Source organism: Colobus angolensis, unplaced genomic scaffold (assembly GCF_000951035.1).
Source record: "Colobus angolensis palliatus isolate OR3802 unplaced genomic scaffold, Cang.pa_1.0 Scaffold53, whole genome shotgun sequence".
Lineage (NCBI taxonomy): Eukaryota > Metazoa > Chordata > Mammalia > Primates > Cercopithecidae > Colobus > Colobus angolensis.
In genome coordinates, this window is record NW_012118821.1 from 12,046,866 (window position 1) to 12,068,567 (window position 21,702).

At 48.4% G+C, this 21,702-nt stretch overlaps 1 protein-coding gene across 1 annotated transcript in view; it reads left to right on the forward strand.

The window, feature by feature from the left end:
• Positions 1-21,702, forward strand: part of PXDN (peroxidasin) — a 66,726-nt gene that overhangs the window by 24,673 nt on the left and 20,351 nt on the right. The window contains exons 9-15 of the mRNA XM_011960962.1: positions 8,840-9,112; positions 10,279-10,395; positions 11,856-12,014; positions 13,430-13,542; positions 14,556-14,712; positions 19,175-19,283; positions 19,892-20,049. Of these exons, the coding sequence (XP_011816352.1) occupies positions 8,840-9,112; positions 10,279-10,395; positions 11,856-12,014; positions 13,430-13,542; positions 14,556-14,712; positions 19,175-19,283; positions 19,892-20,049 (1,086 nt within the window). The remainder of the gene's footprint in view (positions 1-8,839; positions 9,113-10,278; positions 10,396-11,855; positions 12,015-13,429; positions 13,543-14,555; positions 14,713-19,174; positions 19,284-19,891; positions 20,050-21,702) is intronic.

Below are 21,702 nucleotides of genomic sequence, written 5' to 3' on the forward strand. Positions count from 1 at the left end.
GCGCTGGCAGGTTTCTGAGGGCGGTCGTGGGAAAGTGCTTTTGCACAGTGCGGGGGCTGCTCCTCCTGCATGAACGACCCAGCATGGTCCAGGCTCCACACATTCCTTAGGAAACTCGCATGGAAGACGATGAATCTCGTGCACTAAGATAGTGAGTCTCTGTTTCACAGAGGCCTTGTCTGTCTTGATGATCTGGAAGCAGGAGTTCTCGTAGGCCCATCTGCATTCTCAGAGGGCTCCGTGCCTGGCTGTTCTTACTCTGTCCTCACACTTGCCATAGACTGTGATCTCAGTGGCATCCAATGTCACCTCTCTCCTCTTCACCTGCTTCTGTATAAAGGGAACTAAAGCGAAGTTACAGGTGGGTGAGGGTGAGAGGCAGCAGGACTGAGCATTGGGGTAAAGGTGTTGCAGCTTTCCTTGGCTGCCCGAAGTGTGTGGGATGCAGCATGGTCCCAGGGGAGGTCATTGCTGCCCGAGGACTGACCGAGCCGTGTGAAGGTGAGGTCACCCGTGTCCTGGCCTGTTCATGGTACAGCTCCACAGGTTCTTCCCAGATCCCAGAGGGAGGCCAGCTAACAGCTTGCAGGCACTGTTTGTTAAAATACAGATAGAGAGGCCTGGCACACTCCTGCAGTCCCAGCACTTTCAGAGCCGGAGGCAGGAGGAGCGCTTGAGCCCAGGAGGCTGAGGCTGCAGTGAGCCATGGTTATACCACTGCACTCCAGCCTGGGCCACAGAGTGAGACTCTGTCTCTAAAATAAAAAAATTAAATACACGTGGGTATATCTTCGGCTTTTAGTAATGTAAAAATGTTTCTACCCTTTTTAGTTAATTCGCCAGAAACAAAAGAAAATGTTTCCTTGGAATTTTTTCCATTTTGTTCATTGCTTTTTCTCCTTTGGAATTAGGAACACTTTAAAACATGTAGCTAGATTGAACACGTGAATACTAAGGATAAGTATCTGAGTGAATGAGACGTGCGAATACACGGTCCCCTTTTCAGAATTGCCTGTTAGGTCAGGGGCTGCCAGGAAGGAGGAGCCCCTGGAAGGTGAGCTGTCGCTCGCACGAGCGCTGACACGCCTGCTGCAAGACTGGAAACCCCTGTGCTGGGGATGGGTGAGGTACGTCTTTGTGCTTTCAACAGCTTGACCAGACCAAGTTTCTGTCTTTGTAGTAACGAGCTGAGCATGAAGGCAGATTCCCGCCTCAACTTGCTGGACGATGGGACCCTGATGATCCAGAACACACAGGAGACGGACCAGGGTATCTACCAGTGCATGGCAAAGAACGTGGCCGGAGAGGTGAAGACGCAAGAGGTGACCCTCAGGTACTTCGGGTCTCCAGGTATGTGGCGGGCATTTCACACCTGGGTTCGGCCCAGAATTGTCGTGCCTCAGTATCTGCCTTCTTCTTTCCTTGCACCCCAACTCAGTAAAATAGGAATGAACATTGAAGTCTGAAGTTGAAGCTGCAATACAGGGTTGGCTCACAGAGCTTTCGAAGCGCAGGGTCGTAGATAATCTGTGAGCGGTGCTGTGGTCCCCAGTTAGCCCCTTATCTGGGGACACACTCATAGTCCACACAGCCGGGGCAGTCCGTGAGCCCAGCCCATGGAGAGAGGGCCTGGGGAACCTGGAGAGACTGTGCCACCTCCTGACCCACCGACCCCACCACCCAGGTGCCCTCTGAAGGGACAGCTACTCAGGCACAGCCAGCTGTTGCCATGTGGTAACAAGGTCTCTATTTTGCGAAGGGCTTGGATTACGTAAAAGGAACCACAATTCTAGATTTTTATCCAATATTTTCATGTTTAAGATAATGGCACCTAAATTTAAAACATTTAAAAACTGATCTCAGCCACATCAAGTCCAGCTGTGGCCTCTTATCCATCTGGGTCCCACCAGGTTGCAAATTCTGCTCTGATCCACCTGTGTTATCTGTGGCCATTGCTCAGAAGAGGAGCTGGGCCCTTGCAGAACAGCGGAGTGAGGCGTTGGGTGTACCCCACGGCTCTGGGAAACGATGCGGATCCCTTCACGCCTCTGGACAGGTCTGCCTGTCCTCCTGTGTGGAAGCCAGTAGAGTTGGAGCCCTTACCCAGGGAGGCTGCAGGCGTAACTTCCTCTCTGAAACCTTCTGGCTTCCTTTAGCTTCAGCCACAAATCACACCAGGGTCGCTGTTTCCCTGGTATTTTGTATTTCAGGCCATTATAAAACCTTTTGTTTGGCAATGTAAGTGGTTTTGGTGTTTCTTGTTTAAATGCCTGCTCCTTAATTGGCCTAATCTCTGCATCACCTGGTACATCCCAGCATGGACACAATCAACAGGTACCGATGGCTGAGAATTCCTGGCTCTCACATTTCTGTTCAAAGGAAAGCCCAATGATACAGTACTGCAGAACCAAAGCCCTTAATCAAACAACGTTCCACGTGTTCAGCACAAGGCATTCAGCATCTTTCCGAAGTCAGTGCTGTGGGCCTGTGCAGAGAAGTGAAGACACAGCCGCTGCTCCCAGAAGGAGCCTGGGCTCTGTTTTTAAGGCATTAAAAAATCCACAAAATAGGGACAAAAAGTTTTGTAGTACTGTTAGGTATGTGTTACAGACAAAGGAGAATAACCATGGATTATGAGTAATGAACTACTTAGGAGAGTTACTGTGCGAGTACGTTGATCGATTCCTGGACAGGAATATTTAGCCAGCTCTTTATGGCTTGAGAGTTCCAAATTTCGCTCCTTTTGATCTGAATTCTTGGGTCTTTCTCAGGAGTAGCAGCCCTATGTAGTGGTACTAGTCTGAACATGTGGGTGTAGCTCCCTCAGATACAGATGAAGGACCTCCCGCCATCCGGTGCACAGGGAGTTACTGCAGCATGAGGGAACCAGCCCGGAGAAGCCCGGAAGCCTGGGCCAGGCTGACACACGACAGCCTGCAGTCCACACCTGCCTACTGCCTGCTTTCCCTAAGGTGTATGAACGAAGAATACTTTTCTACAATTTTAAATGATCAAAACTTTTAAAAGAACAGTATCTTATGACGACGTGACAGCTAGAAGAAATTCAAGCGTCACTGTCTGAATAAGTTTCCTTGGAGCATGATCACACGCATTCTTTTGCACAATGTCTCTGGCTGCTTGTATGCTACCATGGCAGAGTTGAGGAGTAGCAACAAAACCTGCATGGCCTTCAGAACTTAAAACAGGAGCAGTCTGGCCCTTTACAGAAAAAAAATGGCCAACTGCTGTTGCAGACTATGGTAATAATGTATAGTAATAGGAATAGAGTGACGTGTAGATCTCCGTGGGCCATAAAGGGGCATATTGCACCCATTATCCTGAAGCTCTGTGATTAGGGGCATATGAAAAGTTTGCAGTTTTTGTCTTTCTGATGAATTACATTTTTGATCAATAACACTTCTATCAGTGCTTTTTGCTTCAAGATAAATTTGTTGTAAGATACATAAAAGCAGCCTCTACTTGATCTGTATTGTCAGGTGTATCTTTTCCCATCATTTTTCTCCGAGCCTTTCCATGTACACGTTTGAGATGTTTAATATAAATAACACAGAGCTAGAAATTTTTAAAAAACCTAAGTTTTCCTTAAAGTTAATCCATGTAAATATGTTTATTGTAGTTAACAATGTGAGATTTATAAATTCTACCTCTTATTTTGAACTGTTTGTCCGAACTTTTCTGTTTTTTGCTTTAGTTGGAAATAATTATTTTTCATATTTGCTTGCCACTACCAGTTTGGACACTATATGCCCATTTCTGTTCTTTTAGTGGTTAGCCTAGAAAATTTTAAATGCATTCTTAAATTGCCAAAGCCTAAAGTTAGTATAACCTTCCGCTCTAACATGCGTTCATCCCGCTGACTTGAGGTGCTTAGTTCTGGTTTTTGTTTTGTTTTGTTTTGTTTTCTTTTTGAGACGGAGTCTCTCTCTGTTGTCCAGGCTGGAGTGTAGTGGCCGGACCTCAGCTCACTGCAAACTCCGCCTCCCGGGTTCCTGCCATTCTCCTGCCTCAGCCTCCTGAGTAACTGAGACTACAGGCGGCCGCCACCTCGCCCGGCTAGTTTTTTTTGTATTTTTTAGTAGAGACGGAGTTTCACCGTGTTAGCCAGGATGATCCCGATTTTCTGTCGTGATCCGCTCGTCTCGGCCTCCCAAAGTGCTGGGATTACAGGCTTGAGCCACCGCGCCCGGCCTTGTTTTTTTTTTTAACCTATAAACATTATTATTTTGTTCTTCCAGTGTTTGTCTGGATGCATCCACGTGGTTCCCACTGCCTTTGTCCTTCCTTTGTTTATCTCAGCGCTTCTGTCGGGGATCACCTTCCTTCTGCCTGATGTGGGGGAAGCTGGGCAGCAAGCTCATGTGAGGACCAGACTTTGGTGAACAACACTTAAATGAGATTTGTTTATCATCTCTTGTACTGGGCGTCGTTCCCTGGGCGGGGCAGGCAGGTTTTGAAGTTAGCTTTTTCTCATGCGGAGGGCACAGCACTGCGGGGATGCAGCTGTTCAGTTTTCTGTCGAACTTCTCTTCGTGGGCCTCTGTGGATCTGTGTCTCGTCTTCTGTATCGCATGAGGCTCTTTAAGGCTCAATTTAAGTTATAAGGGTCTGCGAATGCCCTCAAGGCCGACTTTGACTTTGGTGTTCCTCCTTCTGTGAGTAACTTCATGGTTTCCAATTTGTTATTCTGATAGAAATGCTAATATTAAATGTCATGTCTGTATTTTTTGTAATTTATACTTAAATATTTGACTAACGCAGCTTACATGTTAACATATATAAAAAGGCAGGAAGTCGTGGTCCTGGCTCTTTTCGTCATGCACTCAATTCCTCTTCCCTTCCCCCTTCCCAAAATGCTTAGTAGTTTCTTCCCTGTGTGTATACAAAAAAAAATGTAAGCATATTTGAGGCAAGTGATTAGATGATAGCTTAGAAATCTTTCTAGTCTTTCACTTTTGATACATCAGTTTTCTTTCTTTCTTTCTATAGCTGCATAGAATTCCATGATCTAAATGCACCCTGAATTTATTTAACAAGTTCCCTTTTGGAGTGAATTTAGATTTTTTTCCTAATCTTTAGCCATCACAGTTCTGTGTTCTTTATTCAAAAGCCTTTGGGCCAAATGTCTTTCGATATTCAGAAACTTGGGGAAATTTTTGGAAAGGTAGCATAGTGTAAAATCCACATACCAATTTAGACTGTCAGCAGAGTCTGGGATAATACCCTGTAATCAATGTGTTAATGTCCTATAGCAAACTGCATGGATAGTCACAGAAAGTAGAATAAAGGCTATAAGTAGCCTCATGCTAGATAGATCAAGTTTTCCAAACAAATGAGTTATGAAAAAATAATGATTTTTGGACTTTTCTGAATTTTAGCATGGATAAGGATGGTTGACCTGAACAAACAACAGGGCAAAAGGAAAACAAACGCAAATTTATTATTTATTTATTTATTTAGACAGAGTCTCGCTCTTGCCCAGCCTGGAGTGCAGTGGTGAGATCTCTCAGCTCACTGCAACCTCTGACTCCCTGGTTCAAGTGATTCTCCTGTCTCAGCCTGCCGCGTAGCTGGGACTACAGGTGTGCACCACCATACTGGCTAATTTTTGTATTTTTAGTAGAGGCAGGGTTTTGCCATGTTGGCCAGGTTGGTCTCGAACTCCTGACCTCAGGTGATCTGTCCACCTCAGCCTCTCAAAGTGCTGGGATTACACGCGTGAGCCACCACGTCTGGCCCAAACAAAAATTTATTTGGACATATGACATTTTATGTGCTTATAAAAATAGCTATGGATTAAGTTTCTAGCAGAATATATATATTTTTAAAATTTTACTTGAAGTTCTGGGATATATGTGCTGAATGTGCAGGTATGTTACATGGATATACATGTGCCATGGTGGTTTGCTGCACCCATCAACCTGTCGTCTAGGTTTTAAGCCCCGCATGCATTAGATATTTGTCCTAATGCTGTCTGTCCCCTTTTCCCCAAACCCCCGACAGGCCCCGGTGTGTGATGTTCCCCTCCCTGTGTCCATGTGTTCTCACTGTTCACCTCTCACTTTTGAATGAGAACATGCAGTGTTTGGTTTTCTGTCCCTGTGTTAGTTTGCTGAGGAGGATGGTTTCCAGCTTTATCCATGTCCCTGCAAAGGACATGAATTCATTCTTTTTGATGGCTGCATAGTATTCTATGGTCTGTATGTGCTACATTTTCTTTATCCAGTCTATCACTGATGGGCATTTGGGTTGGTTCCAAGTCTTTGCTATTGTAAATAGTGCTACAGTAAACATACGTGTGCATGTGTCTTTATAGTAGAATGATTTATAATCCTTTGCGTGTATACTCAATAATGGGATTGCTGGGTCAAGTTATTTTTCTGGTTCTAGATCCTTGAGGAATCGCCACACTGTCGTCCACAATGGTTGAGCGAATTTACAATCCCAGCAACGGCGTAAAAACATTCCTATTTCTCTGCATCCTTGCTAGCATCTGTTGTTTCCAGACTTTTTAATGATTGCCGTTCTAACTGGCATGAGATGGTATCTCGTTGTGGTTTTGATTTGCATTTCTCTGATGACGAGTGACGACGAGCTTTTTTTCCATGTGTTTCTTGGCCACATAAGTTTCTTTTGAGAAGTGTCTGTTCATATCCTTAACCCACTTTTAGGTGGGGTTATTTGTTTTTTTCTTGTAAATTTGTTTAAGTTCCTTGTAGATTCTGGATATTAGACCTTTGTCAGATGGACAGATTGCAAACATTTTCTCCCGTTCTATAGGTTGCCTGTTCACTCTGACGATAGTTTCTTTTCTTGTGCAGAAGCTCTTTAGTGTAGTTAGATTCCATTTGTCACTTTTGGCTTCTGTTGCAATTGCTTTTGGTGTTTTAGTCACAGAGTCTTTGCCCGTGCCTATGTACTAAATGTTATTGCCTAGGTTTTCTAGTTCTAGGGTTTTTATGGTTTTAGGTTTTATGTTTAAGACTTTAACCCATCTTTGAGTTAATTTTTGTATAAGGTGTAAGGAAGGGGTCCAGTTTCTGTTTTCTGCTTATGGCTAGCCAGTTTTCCGAGCACCATTTATTAAATAGGGAATCCTTTCCCCATTGCTTGTTTTTGTCAGGTTTGTCAAAGATCAGATGGTTGTAGATGTGTGGTGTTATTTCTGAGGCCTCTGTTCTGTTCTATTGGTCTGTGTATCTGTTTTGGTACCACTGTCATGTTGTTTTGGTGACTGTAGCCTTGTAGTATAGTTTGAAGTCAGGTAGTGTGATGCCTCCAGCTTTGTTCTTTTTGTTTAGGATTGTTTTGGCTATATGGGCTCCTTTTTGGTCCATGTGAAATTTAAAGCAGTTTTTTCTAGTTCTGTGAAAAAAGTCAATGGTAGCTTGATGGGGATGGCGTTGAATCTATAAATTACTTTGGGCAGTATGGCCATTTTCATAATATTGATTCTTCCTATCCAAGAGCCTGGAATGTTTTTCTATTTGTTTGTATCCTCTCTTATTTCCTTGAGCAGTGGTTTCTAGTTCTCCTTAAAGAGGTCCTTCATGTCCCTTGTAAGTTGTATTCCTAGGTATTTTATTTTCTTTGTAGCAATTGTGAATGGGAGTTCACTCATGATTTGGCTCTCTGCTTGTCTATTATTGGTGTAGAGGAATGCTTGGGATTTTTGCACATTGATTTTGTGCCCTGAGACTTTGCTGAAGTTATTTGTAAGCCTAAGGAGTTTTGGGGCTGAGATGTTGGGGTTTTCTAAATATACAGTCATGTCATCTGCAAACAGAGACAATTTGAGTTCCTCTCTTCCTGTTTGAATACCCTCTTGGGAGGGTGTATATGTCCAGGAATTTACCCATTTCTTCTAGATTTTCTAGTTTATTTGTGTAGAGCTGTTTATAGTAATCGCTGATAGTAGTTTGTATTTCTTTGCGGTCAGGGGTGATATCCCCTTTATCATTTTTTATCCTGTTTGATTCTTCTCTCTTTTCTTGTTTATTAGTCTGGCTAGCAGTCTATCTAATCTGCTTGTCAAACAGATTAACAAAATATGTATTTTGTTAATGTTTTCAAATTAATCCAGCTCCTGGATTCATTGATTTTTTTTGAAGGGTTTTTCGTGTCTCTATCTCCTTCAGTTATGCTCTAATCTTAGTTATTTCTTGTCTTCTGCCAGCTTTTGTTAGCCGGGTAATTTCTGGGCGGTAGAGTGTGCACATGTTCAGTGCTGGTATGCATGGCCACGTCTCTGCAGGTGGGTTGGGCCAGGGCGTGCTCCCACTACCAGCGTGGGAGAGTTCTGTTTGCACACAAACTCACGCATGAAACACATTCATAATTGTAGGACTTTTTTCTGGATTTAAATTTGAAAAATATTATTTCTTGCTTACTTTTAATTTGCACTTTTTATGAGTAAATTTGATATTTTTGTATACTCTAAATATACTCCACTAACAATAATTTGTGCCAGTAGGAACTACTAGCAAGGTCTAACAAGACTGACATAATGTATTTTATTTAGAAATAAGGATCCTCCATGGAGTTCAGCACATGTTTTAAGAAAAAGCCCTTCCTCGTTAGCTCTTCCTAACCAGCCCTGGTTGCTCACTTTGCTCAGGTGGCCTGCATTGGTTTGACCCGAGGCTGTGAACCATTTTTATTGTCTGCACATTTCTTTAAAAAAAAAATATGCAGTTACATTGTGTTTGTTTTGCCCTATTTTGGTGGTAAATAGAACTAATAGCCTGACATAGGAAAAATCAAGCAAAAACCATGTCAAACCGGGAGAAATTAATTGAGAATTTCTGTTTAATTGTGACAGCTCGACCCACTTTTGTAATCCAGCCACAGAATACAGAGGTGCTGGTTGGGGAGAGCGTCACGCTGGAGTGCAGCGCCACAGGCCACCCCCCGCCGCGAATCTCCTGGACGAGAGGTGACCGCACACCCTTGCCCGTCGACCCGCGAGTGAACATCACACCTTCTGGCGGGCTCTACATACAGAACGTCGTCCAGGAGGACAGCGGAGAGTACGCGTGCTCTGCGACCAACAGCATTGACAGCGTCCATGCCACTGCATTCATCATCGTCCAGGGTGGGTATCCATCCTCTGTGCCAGAGCCAGAGCCAGGGCTCAGCCCGTTCCTCCCTGCTCCACCAGTTCGCACTGCCATACCCACCAACGCTCCATAGACTCTCTGCCCTGTCCACTTCACTCGGTTTATTTTTATCCATTACACCCCCATTGGACTACCTACAGACGATCGCAATTTGTAGATTTTTGGATCAGAAGGCTCAGTAGGACAGGCTCTGTGTGCTGGCTGTGGTGTCTCTGTACCTCCAGCACCTGGCCAGCAGGAGTGTCTGTCGGATAAGTGAGTGTGTGTGTGTTTGTGTGTGTGTGTGCGTGCATGCATGCGTGCACATGTGCAGTAAGGTGGTTGATACACCTTGCAGACAGCTTTGAATCCTTCCTTAAGATCAGTTTTGGATGTAGTCTCCTGGGAGTATTCATCGTTTTACGCCTTCTGCCATGTATTTCTACATTGCTTAATGGACTGTAAAATGAGTTGTTCTTGTGAAGTGGGACTGTGTTGGAAAGCATTCAAACAATACAGAAGTGCAAAAGATAAATTATTAGAGATGATATTAGAGATAGAGAAATCACTTCCTTCTGCCAGCCTCTCTTCAACCCTTTCCTGTCTCACTGGCAATCTGTCGAGAATCTTTCTGGTTTTCTTTGCACGTACAGCAATGCAGCCGTGTTACATGGATTTACTTTTTCTGTGGCTGTTACTTGTATAAAAATGGAATCATACCAGACAATACTGTTCTGTAAATTATGTTTTTCATCCATTGATAGTAACCACTATCATCGCACACAGCTATACCAGATGGCATTTTTTTAAGCATTTGCAAATACTAGTTTAGGGTGAGGATTGAGAGGAATCGTCATAAGTCGGCCTGGTGTCCACAAGCTTCAGTGTGGCCTCATCTGTGCCCTGTGTGCATTGCAGCTGACAGCGTGGTTGAACAGTCTTTGTGCGCTTTCCAGGGTGATGCTGAGAACTCACCCGTCCTTCATCTTCTTTCTGTTTCGCTCCCATCCTCTCCTGTGCTCTCTGCCTCTTTCTGACTCTTCGTTGTAGACATCGCTCCTAATCGTCAGGTGTCTGCCAAGACTGTGGTCATTTTCCTGGTGGCGTTTTTACCCCATGCTGCTTTTTACATGTCCTGTTTCGAATGCTTTCTCTCCGGAAGCTCTTCCTCAGTTCACTGTGACGCCTCAGGACAGAGTCGTCATCGAGGGCCAGACCGTGGATTTCCAGTGTGAAGCCAAGGGCAACCCGCCACCTGTCATTGCCTGGACCAAGGGAGGTAAGAGCCAGGCCCCAGGCCTTTGCCTGCTCCCTCCACAGCCAGAGACACAGGAAGCACACTTCTCCACCGTGCCCAGGCAACCCCCAATGTGTTCTGGACAGGGCTGAGCTGGGACCGGATTCCACAGGACCAAGGCACTGGGAGGCCCAGAGGTGTCTCACAGCCCCCGCAGCTTCCTGTCCATGCATGGCTGTCCCTCATGGACAGCATGGCAGGAAACTCTAAGAAGCTCTGTCATCACAGAAGAGACTTGGGGTTCCTGCCTTTGACTCCCTCACACCTGCCTTGTTTCAGATAGTCTCTAGGTCGTGCTTTTAAGTAGCATCTTGAAGGAATCTATTTGCATGGAGGATAGAATTTTCTGGAAACAGTCATGGGCTATATTGAAACAGACAAACAGCTTTTGCTCTGACTTTGCTTCCCAGAGCCCTCACTGTCACCTCCCCGTTCAGCGTCGTGACCTTTCATCACATTCTTTGCCTATAGTCCTAGCTCTCTTCCTTCAGTGGGAAAGTCACTGGGCACGTTACTGCGTAAAGGCACAGCCTGGGTGGGGGTTGGGATGAGGGCAGGAGCTGAAACTGCTGGAGAAGGAGCTACGCAGACCTCCTGGTTCCAGTCCTGGGATGCAGGCAGTGGCCCTGAGACGTCCTGTCCACTCCAGCTTGCACCAAATGGCCAGCCCATCCCTTCATCCCTCTGAGGGCCCCCACCCAGGAGTCTTTGGGGAGGAGGCCTGTGCCTGCATCACACGCCCTGGACTTCCCTTTTCTCAGGCAGTTATGGGCAGAACAGAAGAGACTTATCCCCAAAAGGAACGTCCTGGGGCCTCACTTGACTCTTCATCATCTCCAGCACTCAGTCCTCTCCCTGGTTCTCCCAGCTGGTCATCCACCCCCTCAGACCCCCCGAGCCCCCACATCTTCCTGGCTCCCTGTCCTGGTTCTCCCAGCCGGCCATCCGCCCCCCTAGAGCCCCCCAGTCCCCACATCTTCCTGGCTCCCTGTCCTGGTTCTCCCAGCCGGCCATCCGCCCCCCTAGAGCCCCCCAGTCCCCACATCTTCCTGGCTCCCTGTCCTGGTTCTCCCAGCCAGCCATCCACCCCCCTAGAGCCCCCCGAGTACCCACATCTTCCTGGCTCCCTGTCCTGGTTCTCCCAGCCGGCCCTCCGCCCCCCCTAGAGCCCCCCAGTCCCCACATCTTCCTGGCTCCCTGTGTAATGCTTTTCCCTCTGTTCTCTGCCCCTGTCAGCCCCTCTCTCTGAGTTACGGGTATGGGGACATTCAGGTATCACCATGGTGTCTGCTGGGGAGTCAAAGATTTGCTTATGCAGGGCCAGGCCAAATTATTCGGTGCCCCGACCCAGGTGGAGACAAGCTTCTCTGATGCTGTCAGTTTGAGAGCAGGAGTTCTCCATATGTCTGAGTGTCCGGTGTAATGGACCCATGCCCTTGCAGGGAGCCAGCTCTCCGTGGACCGGCGGCACCTGGTCCTGTCATCGGGAACACTTAGAATCTCCGGGGTTGCCCTCCATGACCAGGGCCAGTACGAATGCCAAGCTGTCAACATCATCGGCTCCCAGAAGGTCGTGGCCCACCTGACTGTGCAGCCCAGAGGTAGGTGCCAGGAGGTTGTGGACTGAATTGATTGTCTCAGATCGGTTATCAGGAAACACAGATTCTGCAGCTGACCTTAGTAGTATTCTTCGTTATAAAGCGTTGGCTCTTCTCTCTGCGTTTTATGCACCGTCATTGTGCTTGTGCCCCCAGGGTGTCTGCATAGTAACTCATTCAGTCTCTGTCCCTTTAGCTGTTGAAAACATTTGCTTATTTTTCAGTGATGGTTGTTTTGAACTTGGATAAGATTGACTTGTTAAAGTCTATTTGGTTTTTTCCCTTGGTTAATTAAGATTATTTTAGAAAAGGGTTGTTTCGAACTGCCCTTTCTGGGGTGGTTATTTAAGGAACACAGTCTAATCATGTCCGCTCCCAAGGCACAGCCCCCAGATGTTGGGTCACGAGGGCCAAATCTGGTTGCTCTCCCGTCTCCCGCTCATCCTTGGACCCCGGCCTTCCTCTTGTCCTTTTCGGATGTTGCCTTTGCCTGTTCTCTGCAATGAGAAGGATCCCCGCAACCTCATATCCCTCCTGACAGAGTCAGCGTAGCGCTGATTGTGGCCTCTGCAAGAGCGAAGGCCCCTGACCCAGCCCCCGTGTTGCAGGCGTCCTGGGCTAACTCCGGTGTCAGCATGAGTGGCCCCCAGAGCAGAGCAGTCCAGGCGGCCACAGTCCCTGAGCTTGTCATGGAGACCGTGGGGAGTGGGGCAGAGATGACGTGCGGGGAGGATAGGGCTGGATTTCCTTGTGTCCCTTTTGGGGATGTTCTGAGATGCTGCGGACCTCTGGAAGGGGTTTCCCTCGGCCCGTCATCAGCAGGCTGTTGACGACTGACCCGTCGGATTGGCTCTGTGTTTCTTGGGTTTGCCCTTTGCGTCCCTGACCTAGCAGGACTCTGGGTGCCTGTGTAGAGAATGCGGGGGTGGGATTTCTGAGCGGCCCCCCAGATCCCCGCAGTCAGCCACGCTCCTGCTCTTTCAGAGGAGGAAGCTCCCCTCTGTTTCCTTCTCCAAGAGTTGCACTCTCCCCAGAGCTCATTGTCCTCCGTGGGCCCTGTGGCCCCAGCATATGCCTGAGATTGCCCCACCATCGGTGAGGGGCGGGGGCTGGAGGACATGGCCGCCCGCCCGTCCTGGACGCTGCGGCTGATTGCGTCTGAGCAGGGAAGACACTGGTTACACTTTGCTCTCCTTGCCCTGGGAGACAGGGAGGCGGGCGGATCTACCCTGGGACCTTTCAGGCTCCCCCGCCCTGTGCAGAGGCCGCTGGGAGGCAGGGAAAGGGCCCGTTCTGAAACTGACTGCGAGCTGCCAGCATCCCTGGGTGGGCCTGATGGAGGGCAGGGGATTTTGTTCTTCTGAAGTTTTCTGATGTAATTGACTCGTTTTCCTGGATTATCTACATCTGCCTTCCAGTCACCCCAGTGTTTGCCAGCATTCCCAGCGACACAACGGTGGAGGTGGGCGCCAATGTGCAGCTCCCGTGCAGCTCCCAGGGCGAGCCCGAGCCAGCCATCACCTGGAACAAGGTAGGTGGGCCGGTGCCCGAGCCAGCCACCACCCAGATACAAGGTAGACGGGCTGGCGCCCACACCACCCACCACCTGGAACAAGGTAGGCAGGGCAGTGCCCACGCCCCAGCCTCCCCTCCGCTGTGGGGTGTGATGGGCTGGACAGCTGCTGCCTGCCCACTTCCTCTACAGACTTTCTGTAGCAGAAAGAAAAACATTCAGATCGTAAGCCTTGAGGTTTCTCGGGGCATCCTTACTAATAAGAACAAAACAAACTTGGAGCATTCCATTTTTTTAATCTTTTCCGTAACAAAAGCAAAGAATAACCATCTTACAGAACTGTGGTCTCATCATCAATAAGGAAGGGTTTACATTGTTATTTCGTTTCTTTGCTGTTTTTATTAAGCTCAATCGGAAAATGTGGGCAGCACTCACACACCATGACCCGTGTTTCTGTGAAATCCCCCCTGGGAGCACAGGGCCGGTCGCACTGGTCCGCACAGAAGGAGATGGTCCCATCCTCCACCGCATCCCTGCACTGCCCTGTGAATCTGTGCGTCCTTTCCTTCCTCGCCGCACACTCTCCAGGCGTCTGCTCTTGCTCCTGCCTCAGCTGGGAGGTCACCTGTCCCTCTGTGTCTGCCTCTGAATCCTTCTTTGCCCTTGGACCAATGCCCTCTCTTTCTGAGACACTCCTAGGTCTTTTTGTAGGGCCCCCCACCATGGCGGGTGTCTAAGGGAGTCATCATCGGTGCCACTTCTCCTCGTTCTGGAAAATCATCCTTGCCTCAAGCTATCAAGCTCTGTTCTCCTGAAGAATGAGGTGTGGAAAGAGTTGATCTCGCCAGCTTGGCGTTGGAAGAACTGACCATGTCTCCTTCCCTTCCCAGGCCTGGATGGATCCGAGCACAGCCTGGGAGCTTCTCCATTTGCAAATCCTAACAAATGTCTCCCCTCCCCCAACCCTAGGTCAGACAACTTCTGCTTCTTAGTCTTACTTCTGTTACTGTTTTCATTCTGTTTTGCTCCAGGATGGGGTTCAGGTGACAGAAAGCGGAAAATTTCACATCAGCCCTGAAGGATTCTTGACCATCAATGACGTTGGCCCTGCAGACGCAGGCCGCTATGAGTGTGTAGCCCGGAACACCATTGGGTCAGCCTCGGTGAGCATGGTGCTCAGTGTGAATGGTAAGATGCTACATGCCCACATCTACTCACGTGGTATCCACAAAGAAAGCCCACAGGCCCCTAGTGCAGTCCCAGGCCAATTGGCGTAGGCTGTTCAGAATTATTCAGAAGACAGAGCACCTGTGATTCCCAGGTGGGGACACTCCCCTGGTGCATGGCCAGGCTGTTCGCCAGCCCTTCCCCTCCACTCAGGCACCTGCAGGCCCTGCTGCCCATCCACTGGGCAACGCCTTACCCTGCAGCCTGTCCACTGGGCAGAGGTTTGTTCTCGGGTCTTCCGCATCTGTCCAGAAATGACCAGGTGTAATTTACAGTTATAATTTGGCAAATGTGGTTGCTTGATGAGATTCCAATTCCTTAGCTGCTGTGTCTCTCTCCCCGGGCTGTGGCCAGGAATGCTCCGGAAGCATCTTTCAGTGGGAACCTCTAGGTGCTTATAGGCAGCCTTACCTAGATCCAGTCAGTGGTCCTAGAGCCATCCTGACTCCACGCCTGCATCTGCCAGTTTGCATCCTGGTCCCCCCACCACTTCCATCCCACTCACCCCGAGGCCCTTGGCAACCTTGTCCGGGTTCTTATAACAGAGGCCCGGGTCGCTCTGGCCCCTCTTGCTCAACCCACAGACCCAGTGATGCCCGTCATGTGTCCCTGACCCTTCTCCGTGTCTCCTGTGGCCACCAGGGTGACACTCACACCCTTTAGCTTTGCATGGAGTCTTTATGATGTGACCCAGACCTGCATCTCATCAGTGGTGTGTTCCCACTCCAGCTCTGTCCCCCTAGAGTTAACAGCACTCTGAGAACGCGCACAAACCCCCCTTCACGGGGTAAAGGACCCTCTGGCCATCACCCCACTCCCCACGGGCGCTGGCCCTCCCCCTGGGCCTCCACTGTGACTCTAGTTTTGCCTTTTCCACTCTCCTTGTGACTGATCGGCCTTCTCCATGGGACTTGTTAACAGACAAGAAGAGTGACCCCCACTCAGTGCCGTGAACATGGCAGACATAAATGTGAACCGTAATGGAATTCCTCAAAGACTTTTCAGAATTATTTAGGAAAAGTCTTAAGTGACCTTATTTTCCCGTTATATGTAGAGTGTGAAATGTAAAGTTGATGTAAAATTAAGTGTAAAATTAAGTTGATGAAACTTAAAAACTGGTGGATTATTTTAAATTAATATTTGTTTTTTGCTTGAAAAATGCCACCTTAACATGAATTAACTACATCTGAAATTTAATCTTCCACTCGTAATTCCATCCCCCAAAAATACCGTCATCAATATTATGGTTGGATTCCTTTTCTTTTTATAAAAAGGTAGATAAAGAAATGCTTTTGGATTATTTTTCTGTGATCATTGCTTATAGAAAAACAAATTCCACTTAAATCATTAATAAGAATGAAATATTAGAGTCATAAAATATGTAAGATTGTATGACTCATCTACCTATTGGCATAAAAATATTGCATTCCAAAAATTGGTAAATTTGGGCTCTGAGATACGCACAAAAGTAAGGTTTCTGCCTAGCTGAAATTCTTTTCAGTCATTTGATTTGTCCTTGGGTACCTTCCTCAAATATGCAAAATAGCCGACGAGCTCACCTAATCCGCGTGCCTGTGATGTTTGTTAGTGGTGAAGTAAATCAGGCTGGAGGTGTCCATCCATAGCTGGGTGTGAACACATGTAAGAACGTGGTTCGGAAGGGCCCTGGGTTGACCCTGTTACACGGATAGTCGCCACCGCTTGGTCATTCATTCAGCAAATGCCTTTGTGGGCTGGACTTTGTCCTCGGTGCTGAGCCAGGTGCGCCAGGCGCTCGGCTCCATGGAGTTAGATCCTGGAGGAGAGAGGAGTAAGAAGCAGTGAGATGAGCAGGTCACACTCAGATAGTGAGGAGTCCACGAGGAACCGCAGGGCAAGGCGTGGGTCAGAGTGGGAAGCAGAGGGGGTCAGCACTCGCCTGAGTATTGAATTCTGAGCAGAAGGAGCCACGGGGAGATGAGGGGGTAGCAGGGGGCAGCCTGGTTGGGGAGAGTAGAGGGGTGGGGTTCTGGGGTCAGAATGAGCCCAGTGCCGAGGGGGTGGGGGGAGCACAGGGCTGGGGCAGTCCTCGGGGTGCTGGTGCTGACCGGGCTGCAGAGTTCGACTCTCTTTGCAGACATACCAGGGCGCCATGAGGAAGTTCCCAGCAGGGAGCACCGTGAGCCGGTCTGCTTTCCTGACTCGGCTTGGGTTGTGGACGAAGTGTCCGGGATGAGGTATCCGGGGAGGACAGCAGAGGGTGCCGGCCAAGTGGGAGAAGGAGTGCCTGCACCCGGGCCCACAGCTGGGGTCTGCAGGGCCAGTCCCTGGGCACGCGGCCAATAGCAGATCTGAGGGGCCTGGCAAGAGTTGGCTCGCACTGTGGGGTGACTGCTGGGCTCTGCCAGTGTCACTGATTGAGACCCAGAAACAGTTGGGGAGAGGCCAGCCTGGGGGAAGAGGCGATGGAGGAGTCCTGTTTGAGCATGGAAAAGGGAAGAGCCTGGAGTGGGTGGTTAGAGCCACGAAGTGAACTGCAGGGAGAGGTCAGGACGATGGTGTCAAGTTGAGAATGTTAAGACAACAGCGTGAAATGGAACCACACAGGGAGGTGCTGCAGAGGACCAGAACACCTGGTCACGGGGCTGGAGCTCCAGCATCAGAGGCCTGGCGGGCAAGGCAGAATGGCCGTAAAGACACGGACGTGGACGCATGCGGAGACGGTAACAGAGAGCAAGGGTAGGACTGACCTGACTCAGAGAGAGAGAGAGAGAGAGTGCGAGAGCCCACAGCTGAAGTGGAGTGCTCAGGAGGAAGGAAGAGACCAGGAGAAAGCAAATCACAGTGAGGGGCAGGTCCCAGTGATGAGGGGGCAGGTTTCAGTCAGGAGGGGGCAGGTTCCAGACAAGAGGTGGCAGGTTCCTGTCAGGAAGGGACTAAGTCCCAGTCAGGAGTGGGCAGGTTTCAGTCAGGAGGGGGCAGGTCCCTGTCTGGTGGGGGCAGGTTCCAGACAGGAAGGGGCAGGTTCTTGTCAGGAGGGGGAAGGTTTCACACAGGAGGGGCTGGTGCCTGTCAGGGATGGGCAGGTCGCTGTCAAGAGAGGGTAGTTCTTTGTCAGGAGGGGGCCGGTCCCTGTTAGGAGGGAGCTGCTTTCAGTCAGCAGGGGCCAGGTTTTAGGCAGGAGGGGGCAGGTCTCTGTCAGGAGAGGGCAGGTCCCAGTCAGGAGTTAGCAGGTTTCAGTCAGGTTGGGGCTGGTTCCAGTCAGGAGGGGGCTGTTCCCAGTCTGGAGGTGACAGGTTCCAGTCAGGAGAGAGTAAGTTTCAGTCAGGAGGGGACAAATCTCAGTGGGGTGGGGGGCAGGTCCCTGCCCAGTCAGGAGGGGTTAGGTGGCAGTTTAAAGAGTGCATGTCCCTGTCAGGAGGGGGTAGGTTTAGTCAGGAGGGGCAGGTGTGGGTGTGTGGTGTCTGTGTATAATGTGCAGTGTGTGGTGGGTACCTCTGGTGTATGTGCACAATGTGATTTGTGTGTGTAGTGTATGTGTGTTTGTGTGTACAATGTGATGTGTGTGGTGTGTATAATGTGATTTGTGTGTGTATAATGTGCTATATGTGTGGTGCATGTGTGATATGTATCTGTGTGGTGTGTGTGTGATGTGTTATGTGTGGTGTGGTGTGTGTATATAATGTTCTGTATAGGTGGTATATGTGTTTCTGTGTATATCATGTGCTGTGTATGTGTGGCATGTGTTTGTATAATGTGATATGTGTGTATAATGTGCTGTGTGTGTGGTATGTGTGTGGTATGGATCTGTGTGTGGCATGCATGTAATGTGCTACATATAGTGTGTGTGTGTCTCTGTATAATGTTTTATGTAGGTGCTGTGTGTGCTTCTGTGTGTATAATGTGATTGTGTGTGTGTGATGTGTGTGTGAGGAGGGAGTTGCCCTAAGTAATGATACAAGTCCACGGGCGAGAAGATGGGATCATGGAGGCAGCAGCTGATCTTTAAAGAGGGGAGCGGGTTAGGATCCTGGTGTCCAGGGAGGCTGTGGCCCTTGATGAGAGGAATGGACGAGATCTGCTGGACCCTGAGGTGTCCCCACAGGCATCTTGTCCGCTCAGCTGGCCACACAGGGAGGCCTCAGTCCACACCTCCCATGTGCTGCCGCATGTAGCGTAAGATCTTCCATGCTTCACGTTATAACTACTTCCTGTCTTCTTAGGTATAACATGATTTCAAAAGCTAAAGTCTGTAATTTTCATGCTGTCTGAAACAGCTTCTAGTAGAATTTGTGAGAAAATAATTTGAGTTTGGATTTGAAAAATAGAAATAACATTTGGAGAAAAGTATGCCTTGTGGCTAAATGATGTAGTGTCTAGACATCATTTTATGAGTAATTGTGTAGTATTTTTCCTGGTAATACGCGACTTTGTGTTTCCCTAGTTCCTGACGTCAGTCGAAATGGAGATCCGTTTGTAGCTACCTCCATTGTGGAAGCGATTGCGACTGTTGACAGAGCTATAAACTCAACCCGAACACATTTGTTTGACAGGTATCACGGGGCTGTAAACACGCTGACCCTCAAATCACAGAGCTTTAGGGTGAAGGTGGGAGTGACTAAAGAATGCATGCAGTTCTAGTGTATGAATTTTGATTTGATTATCTGATGACCAAAATGTTTAATTTAAAAATCATGACCAACATGGGCACCAGTTTTCTGGGGGTTGAAATAACAGGAGGACGTGTGCTTTTCAAATAAAATTTGGCTGTGACCCATAACCAAAACATTCTTTGAAAATTTCAACTCATTCCTTTGGCTTATGACTACATGATTTGGCAAAAACAAATAGTTGAAAAGTCATTAGTGTATTTGTTCATGTTGCTGATCCCAAAGCAGTGTTTCTGCCTCTTATTTGAAATGCAATATCTGCGATTTTCTCTATTGACTTAATTAATTATCTGTTTTTAGTGTCTTCCGGTTTTTGTCTGTTTTGTTTTTGTTTTGTTGCCTCCACTCCGGATGAGGAAGGTATAGTACATTATGTTGTAGAAAGTAGCTGTAGAAATATTAATAGCAATGATTATATTTTTGGATACTATGAATTTTATCTTCAGTAATCCGTTTCATTCTTCCTTTTTTTCTCCCTAAACTCTGGTTAGCCGTCCTCGTTCTCCAAATGATTTGCTGGCCTTGTTCCGATATCCGAGGGATCCTTACACGGTTGAACAGGCCCGGGCAGGAGAAATCTTTGAACGGACATTGCAGCTCATTCAGGAGCACGTGCAGCACGGCTTGATGGTCGACCTCAACGGGACAAGTCAGTACCAAAGCCTTTTTCTTCCTCCTCCATGGCCTGAGTAATGGGGTTGAACACGCCACAGTTAAGTCACATTCCTAGGGAAGAGTTCCAGCACTTTCTTTCCCACTGTGCTTATGAACTGTGAAATTATTTCCTTAAACTGGGAGCCCTCTTGAGCCCTACAGCCCTGTCGCTGTTACTTTGGTTTAATAGGAATCTCTGGGGGACATGAAGTCCCTTGGAGTGCTGGTCAGGCTACAGCAGGTCCACCTGGCCAGGGTGGGTTATGCAAGCCCAGTCCCTCTGCAACAAATGAGCCATAAAGGAGGACTTGGCAGCGTGCTTGCTCCCTGAGTGATGTTGTGTCCTGGGAATGCAGCGCCATGCGTATTAGGCGGGCTGTTTCTGAAGAGTCCCTGGTCTGTGAAACCAGCTCATGAGATCACCTCGGGCTGGTGTGGAGATGCTGCTGGGGGAGGTATGTCCCCCACTCACTCTGCTCTGGCACTTTGCCATTGCCCAGTAAATTACAGATGCCTTTACATGTCATTATTGTCCTTGCTGGTAGTTGTACTATTGATGAACCCGTAGAGGACCCTGACTTTCTTATGTAAAATCATCATTTTCAGCAGCAGCTGGTTACTCTCAGTTCTGTGCGCGCGTGCGCGCGCACACACACACACACACACACACACACACACACAGAGCACGGAGGAGAATGCAACAGTAGCTGTCCCTGTGGGATGAAAGAATTGCCTCATAATTTTTCAGTTTTCCAAATTGTCTTCAATGAGCATATCTTTTACGATTAGAGCAAAAAATGTTCTTCAAGGGTTGAGTGAAAGAGGCGTGGAATTGAGACCTGTAGGGTGATTTATCCCCGTCTTCGGAGTAAAGTGTTGCTCTGAGCCAGCCCCAACCTGTTAGGTTTTGGAGCCCTGTTGGTACTGAAGCCCAGGCACCAGCCAATGCAAAACTGCGCATTCCACAGCTCCTACTTCCCAGTCCTCTCCTGGCCTCTTGTGGTTGGGGGCGGGGCGGGGCAGGGCAGGAAATATTGGGTTGGAGGCCTCTGAATGTTTCTGCTTTTCTTGATGAAACTCCAGCCCCGCCTCCCAGGCACATTCGTGGGGAGACGTATCAGAGCCCATTTTGTTATTTCAACAAGTGTTTATTTGGCACTTTGTGCTTGTCAGGTGCAGGGGGAGACTAGGATGAGAGGCACCAGGCATGTGGGGTCCCAGCCCCTTCCCAAGTCCCTGGTGCCAGTCTCCTGGTAGAAAGGCCGTGTTCTCCTCTCCAGAGAATGAAGAAGGAAGTTACTAAGTGTAATTTCTTGCTCCTCCCCACCTTTCTTCATTTAGTTACAGGATCAGATCTTTAAATATTACTGTGGCAGCTCAGCAAGTGGGTTCTGCCGCCACCACAGAAATAAAGCCATCTGGAAACGTCTCCTCGAAGCCAGGCTGTTGGAAGTTGTTCCTTGTGAGGAATTGCATATCCATTGTGTGTCATTACATGCCAATTATAGAAAGATTTAGACTCGGGGCCGGGCGCTGTGGCTCACACCTGTAATCCCAGCACTTTGGGAGGCCGAGGTGGGCTCACGAGGTCAGGAGATCGAGACCCTGCTGGCTAACACAGTGAAACCCTGTCTCCACTAAAAATACT